The 7,500-nt window shown below is 42.1% G+C and overlaps 1 protein-coding gene across 1 annotated transcript in view; it reads right to left on the bottom strand.

Moving 5' to 3' along the window:
• Nucleotides 1–3,328: 3,328 nt before the first annotated feature.
• Nucleotides 3,329–7,500, bottom strand: part of acte1 (actin, epsilon 1) — a 7,411-nt gene continuing 3,239 nt past the window's right edge. The window contains exons 5-9 of the mRNA XM_063196941.1: nucleotides 7,463–7,500; nucleotides 7,186–7,347; nucleotides 6,466–6,657; nucleotides 4,981–5,162; nucleotides 3,329–3,849 (exon numbers count right to left, since the gene is read on the bottom strand). The exon at nucleotides 7,463–7,500 is cut by the window's right edge and continues 47 nt beyond it. Of these exons, the coding sequence (XP_063053011.1) occupies nucleotides 3,706–3,849; nucleotides 4,981–5,162; nucleotides 6,466–6,657; nucleotides 7,186–7,347; nucleotides 7,463–7,500 (718 nt within the window). The 3' untranslated portion in view covers nucleotides 3,329–3,705. The remainder of the gene's footprint in view (nucleotides 3,850–4,980; nucleotides 5,163–6,465; nucleotides 6,658–7,185; nucleotides 7,348–7,462) is intronic.

The raw sequence follows: 7,500 nt of genomic DNA, 5'->3' as shown, positions 1-7,500 counted from the left end.
AGAGAAACAAGCAGATTTCAAGCAGTTATTTCAGATAAGCACTACTGCAGGGGGAAGAAGAAAAAAAACAATTCAAAGAAGAAGAAAAAATCAAAAGCAATTGACTGCCACCTCAGGACCAAAACAGGATGAGCCCAGAAGGTACCAAGATAAACAAAACCAAGTAAAGGCAAGGCAGGGCATAATCGATACAACTTTTCATCTTTTCCCTCTGAAAAAAAAATTGTTGTGATGCTTTTTGCTGTCTATCTGTCCCAGGACTCTGGAGTGATGTCAAAAGACCTTCAAATGAGTTGGTGGGCAATATCATAAAAATAATATTACACAGTATGTATCCTACACATAATTAATGTTTAATTAAAAACCTGTGCTCCACGAAATGGCTCATTACCAAAATGCCCAGAAAAACTTAATTAATGAGCAAAATTATTCTATACCTACACTGTAGGCTATTTAGGAATATTGCACTGGATATTCTCGACAAGTAATATTTTGTTTGTACTATACTACACTTACACCCATATAGTGTTGTAGCTTACTACATCTATCCCACTGATATTCAAGTTGTAGCTTACTACATCTAACCCACTAATGCTGATAGTTTTCTCCATCCTGAATATCAGTTAACCAGTCTGACACCATCCCACACAATATTGCTCAAATGTCTCAGCATTTCTGGCTGTTTGTTTAATATGCTGGGTAAAGAAGCTAGCCTATATGACAACAAAATAGACCCTGGCATAACGTCAGTTATTCCCAGTTTGTAATGAAATGGGGTTTGGTCCAGCATACACCTCCATAGCCCACTGGATCTGCCCAGACTGAACAAATTTAGTGGGCCTCACAACCTAAGGACAATTCCACAACAGAATTCACTGCCTCCAGTAATTATGGCACAGGTAATTCTGACTGCTGTAATCAATGATGAAGTCCAGGGAGGTTGAACTGTAGTGCTAGTAGTAGTGGAGTAGCCTATGGAGTATGTCCATTTGTGCTCTGGATTTTTCCCTAATGGTAGATGAAGAGTGAGGTCGACAACAATAACGCAGTGTACGTGTGCTCTATGACACAAATTGTAGACGCGCAGGTAAAGTTTTCAACGCAGAGACTAAATGAAATAGGGCACAGCATGTCTTTGCATAAAAATGTTCACCATTCGTTATGATAAGCCGCAAAGTTCCTTCAGTACTTGCAAGTATCGACTAACTACCATGGAAATGCAAAAGCCAATGCTGACGACAGAAAGAAACTACGCAAACATAAAAAAAATAATGCATGCGAAGAAGTTTCTCACTTGATAAAGGGGAAAGTAGCCTCATTAGAAATGGTTGATTGAAAAGCCCAAAATGCTCACCTTTATGATGTTCACTGTATCCTACTTTCCCCCGTGTTGACAGGTAATGAAATTCCCAAACAACAGACCAAAGTAGCCTAATGCCATTCGAGTTCCCACCAGCGCCGATTATCTATTTTCTTTTCCAAAACAAAAGAGGCTAAGTGATATCCTACCTTCCGAGAGCGTGGTCTGAGGTAAACGGCTTTTCTCCGCATTACAAGCAGGGGGAGGTGGCTGTGTGGGACCGTGTGTGTGTGTGTGTGCAGCTGTTGCAGTGGATGCAGGAGGAGGGGAAGGCGGGAGGAGAGGGGGAAAGAGGCTGAGGAGAGGAAATATCAGTCGGTACAGCGGACCTCGCAAAGCAGCGCCGAGTGGGATGCTGCGGATTGGAGGATGCGCGCGAGACGCTCGCCGTCTTGTAGCCACTCACAGACTACTTTCAATTAAAACAGATTGTGTGAGCACGTGTGGACCGATGATAAAATGTGACCAATAAACTAGTTTAATATTACCATACTCTAACACTAACACACCATTGCTTCCTGCCTTTGACACAAACAGTTGGTTAATATAGCATTCCAATAAGTGTCAGATGGGGAGGGACCACCATGGCAAATTAAAATGTAGCCTACCTTATTGCGTTGGTTGGCCATGTTCGAAATTAATAACCGCCCCCTCCTCCACCCTTCCTCCCCACACCTACTGCTCTCAGAAGAGCAGCATTTGTGGGTGTATAAATCACCTGCCCCCTTCTCATCACGCCTTCACCTTCATTCGTCTTTGACTATTCTGGCAGCCAAAACTGGGTCAGGGCCAGACAGCACAGCACACCACCACTGGCAAACATTAGACTACAACAGCAGCTTTGGCACCCTGACCTCCAGGTGCACCTCAGGAGATATGATAACAGTAACAGCAGTAGCTGAGAACATGGTCTGTTTCTGCAGGATTTACACATGGGGAAAATCACATCTAGTAGATTTGGGGGAAGGATAGAACAGAATGTAGGCTATAGGCTGTGAATGGTCAAGAGTGGAATATGGAAGGGTTTATAGAATATAGCCTAAATAATTGAGTGCCCTATCTTCAAAATTCTGTAGCCTATCTAATAGGCTATGTCAAAAAGCAATATCAAAGATTTATTTTAGAACCTGCGCAGAACTTTATATTTCATGGGCGTGTGCATAGAAAAGGTGTTGTTGGCATTTGATGACAGGACAGACTCAGCTCTCTAAATTGTTTGCCACGATAAGCTCTGTGATAGATTGAACGGGAAAGGATCTATAAAACATATTTCGTGCCACCAAGAAACTGATGGCTCTGTCCTAGATTTTTACCGACCTATTTTCTGGGTATTCTCGCCATGATCCCACAGCCTCTCATTTGTGGGGGAGAAAAATCAAACAAATGGGCAAAAACTGTGTAAGTCATTGATTCTTAACTCTTTGCAAAAGGTATAATTCACTCAGACGCAATAATATTTAATCACTGGAAATTATCGGCTATCAGCATTCACTTTCCCTACTGGAATGAAAATGTATCAGCAGCAGCATCCTTGTGGGAGAATCTCATCTGGTAACTTCGATTGGGAGGGATGATGGGATGGGAAGGGATGGTCCTTTTTTGCCACCCAGTGGACACAGTGGGTGCAATCCCATTTTCTCAAACTATGATTGAAAACATCCTTGCCTTTTCTTTCAATGTGTATGACAATAGCAAGGTGTATAACAGACATTTCATCATGGACATTATTAAGAGTCCATTGAAGCTTCATAATGCACAAAGTCATATTACGATATAAAGGTTTAAAATACCTAATGATAATGCCTTATAAGTGAAGTAAGTACGTTGTATGTGCAACTACTTGTTAATCAACATGAAGCCTTATGGATGCATTATAACCCTTTATGAATGTGTTTATAATCCCTTATGAAGAGGAAATGAATAGAAAGTGTTTTATTTGGGACAGCAAAATAACCACAAAAGGCAACCTTATTTGAAAAGTAAACGATTGAAATATTCCTCAGTTTAATCAGTAGTTTTTTGCCAATTTGGAATTGGAACGTAGATGTCATGGAGACATACAGTACATGATGATGATGGTGAAATGGATGCACAGTGAGGGGTGTGTAACAACAACAACAACAACAACAACAACAACAACAACAACAACAACAACAGAACTGAGAGATACAGTGGACATGGCATTGGACACAGAAGACACAAAACAAGAAGGAGGGAGCCGACATAAAAAAGGGAAGGAGAAGGAAATGATGAAGGGAGGAGAGGAGAGGAGAGGAGAGGAGAGGAGAGGAGAGGAGAGGAGAGGAGAGGAGAGGAGAGGAGATGGGACGGGAGGAGTGTGGCATTTAGAAGCACTTCCTGTGGACAATTGAAGGTCCGGCCTCCTCGTACTCATCCTTGCTGATCCACATCTGCTGGAAGGTGGACAGGGAGGCCAAGATGGAGCCGCCGATCCATACGGAGTACTTACGCTCAGGTGGGGCAATCATCTGGAGGAAGACAACACATGTTAGTCATGTTAATCTTGTCTACCTCAACACACAGAGTATGTTTCTTGCACATTTGTCTACCTTTACACGCACATGTTTTTGGCACAATTGCCTTTTCATTTTTTCTTTATTTTTTCCCCCCTCCCTGTCTATTACCCGTGTTATAGAAATGTCCATGTGGGCATTTATTATGTGTATTTATGTAAGCTACTTGACACCGGAATCCCCCCCCCCTTTCCATTCATTTTTTTTTTATTTTTTTCCCCCCTCCCTGTCTATTACCCGTGTTATAGAAATGTCCATGTGGGCATTTATTATGTGTATTTATGTAAGCTACTTGACACCGGAATCCCCCCCCGGGGATCAATAAGTTACTCCACTCTACTCTACTACTCTACTACTAGAAGCACACAAGTCCATGAGGTACAGTTCCATACAGTACACATACAGTATACAACACAAATAACACTATCCTGGAAACTGTCACAGTGCCTGACAAAAAACAACAACTGTGAGGACATCTGCATATGGTACAGAGAAATAAAAAATTAACACAATGCCGTGTGTTGCCATGAAGTGAGACACTTTGAGTGTGAGCTGATAATTACATGGAAATCTTGGGCTCCTCTGCACAGCACAGCAGGATGGGGGAATAATTGTTTTCTGTAAACCTTAAGCTGCTGTGTGTTTGTCAGGAATCATACTATGATACCGAGACACACATAATTGCCTTGGGAAAAAATGTTAATTGGGTTTGCATTTTCTTAATGGGGGTGACTGGCAAGCAGGTTTGCTGTAGGCATGTGTACACAGCTTTTACGAGACGGTTAATGTTTTAATCTTCCTTATCTATGGTGGGAAGTAATGAGTATACAGTATGTAGTACTCTACTGTATTGAGGATGTTTTTTTTAATCTATCTATCTATCTTTAATTGCAGGAAAACTATCTTCAAAGAACCATGCTTAGGTACACTATTGCTCAAACGTTTGGGATCGCCAGTTCAAGTTGTAGACATCTATTGAATAGCTTGAAACACTATAAAGGTAAGTAATGATAACAATTATTTAACAATGTGTCTTTCCAAATAAAGGAATGATTTAAGTATTTGAAAGAGTTTGAGGTGCTTCACCTTGATCTTCATGGTGCTAGGAGCCAGGGCTGTGATCTCCTTCTGCATGCGGTCACCGATACCAGGGTACATGGTGGTACCACCAGACAGCACGTTGTTGGCATAGAGATCCTTACGGATGTCAATATCACACTTCATGATGCCGTTGTATGTGGTCTCATGGATGCCAGCAGACTCCATACCTGGAGGCAGAAACAGCAGCAATGGCGACAACCAATGTCAGACGGTCAAGATGTCATCTGTGCATATCAAAAAACATACCATGATGGGAGATCATAATTGAGTGTGACTTTGGTTGGGAATGAACATAGAGTAGAGCAGAGTAGAGCGTAGATCATTTATTAATCCTGGGGGAAATCCTGGGGGAAATTAAGGTGTCCAGTAGCATACATACATACATAAATACAGAAAAAACATACAGACATTACACACATCATTGCACATTTGTTCACCATACAGCCAAGGTCAGATCTCTCTCTCTCTCACGCACACACGCGCGCACGCGCACACACACACACACACACACACACACACACACACACACACACACACACACACACACACACACACACACACACACACACACACACACAGCTGTGATGTGGTGAGGAGATGAGAAGAAAAAGTGTAGGAGTTTGGGCGATGTCTCTACCTTAGGTCCTCAAACGTCTTCCCCACAGATGAGAAAAGTAATTGAAGTTTAGAATCGATGATGAACAATCTTCACTGGCCATGAATAGATCTAAGGCCTGCAGTAACAATCCTGTCATCTAATTTTCAAATGAGCTCTAGCAGAGAGGCAATCACTCACCTTGTCATTTTCTCTAATGCTTTCGCTATAAGAGAAACCCCCAAAAAACGTCTAATTTGGGCAAACTTTATGGGCAAAACAGTTCAGTTCACTTGTCTGTTCTTTCAATGGCACCACGTGACTGGCGAATGTACCAGAAATACTTTTTTTCCCTCACACACGTTGAGTGTTACTGTGTGTAATGAGAATTATTCATTGAATAAATATTTCAGCTGTGGTGCTGCTTACTTGGCAGTGGTTAAAAAGAAAAACCAATGCATTATGTATCGAGCTGAGGAATCCGGAAACTACAGAAAAGACGCAGACAGATATGATGTGAATCAGAAGGCCTGATAGATGTCCCTACTTGTCACCTACTTTAGAGGAAAGTTCAGGGGAGATTACTGGGGAAAGTGACATCTATATACAACGCGTTGGCAGTAGGTTATTTTTTATTAGGCCTAATGATATATTTTTTAAAATGATTAAGTATTAGAATTAGCCTGCTCTTACCATACCCTCATACTGATTTCATTCAGATTTTTTTTTCCGGAAATTATTTTTTTTGACTGAAGCAATTGCATCTGGCAAGGGGCAAAAATAGATTTTTAAAAAATAGAACCCCAAAAACCTCCCGGCACCCCTGGCTGCCTCAACACAACACACTGTGTACCATGTGTCCTTACATTACTTACCAATGAAGGAGGGCTGGAAAAGAGTCTCGGGGCAACGGAATCTCTCGTTACCAATGGTGATGACCTGGCCGTCAGGCAACTCGTAGGACTTCTCCAGGGAGGAGGAGGAGGCGGCGGTGGCCATCTCATTCTCAAAGTCCAGGGCCACATAGCACAGCTTCTCCTTGATGTCGCGGACAATCTCTCTCTCGGCTGTCACAAAGATAAAACAGAGTTTTCGCCTTTTATTTCCGTCCCTGAGTCCCCAATGAAGAGACATCATAGTCTGCTTGAGCAATGCACCTCATTGAAGCCCTAATGAGGGTGCAGTACCATTCAACAACCAGTAAGCGGTGTCTCACTACATGAAAACCAAGGGGTGTTGAAGTTTACTGTTAAGCTCAAACAGTTGAGGAGAACTGTCAGATACTCTTTCTGAGTAAGGTACACACATACAGCATTACCATGTTTATGACAATGAATATTATGTGTGGGTTTTTAAACACAACATACAAAACTTTTGCCTTATCTTTTTTTGCCTTATATTTATATTATAAATATAAATTTATATTTTATTTATCCATAATTATTCAAATATATATATACACAGACATGCTGTGTGCAGAGCCAATGATACAAGAAAGCTCAAAGAGTTTATGACGTTCTGAGGAATCCCACACTTCCAACATTGGTCACCATCGATGCACATTGTGAGTGGTCACTGAGTGTGCTCCTGGTTACCTGTGGTCACGAAGGAGTAGCCTCTCTCTGTGAGGATCTTCATCAGGTAGTCAGTCAAGTCTCTGCCGGCCAAGTCCAGCCTCATGATGGCGTGTGGCAGCGCGTAGCCCTCATATACGGGCACGTTGTGGGTCACACCATCACCAGCGTCCAGCACAATACCTGTGACACAAACAGCGCATTTGTGGAGGGGATATAGAAAACAAAAACCTCTACTGCCATACCAGACTAACTGTGTTGTGCTGGTTTTGCTTGTGAGAGTGTTGAATGTTCGTACCTGTGGTACGACCAGAGGCGTACAGGGACAGCACAGCC

This window comes from Engraulis encrasicolus, chromosome 4 (assembly GCF_034702125.1).
Source record: "Engraulis encrasicolus isolate BLACKSEA-1 chromosome 4, IST_EnEncr_1.0, whole genome shotgun sequence".
Taxonomy (NCBI): domain Eukaryota; kingdom Metazoa; phylum Chordata; class Actinopteri; order Clupeiformes; family Engraulidae; genus Engraulis; species Engraulis encrasicolus.
Note: the sequence above shows the minus strand (reverse complement) of the source record. Positions and strands in the feature narration are given on the sequence as shown.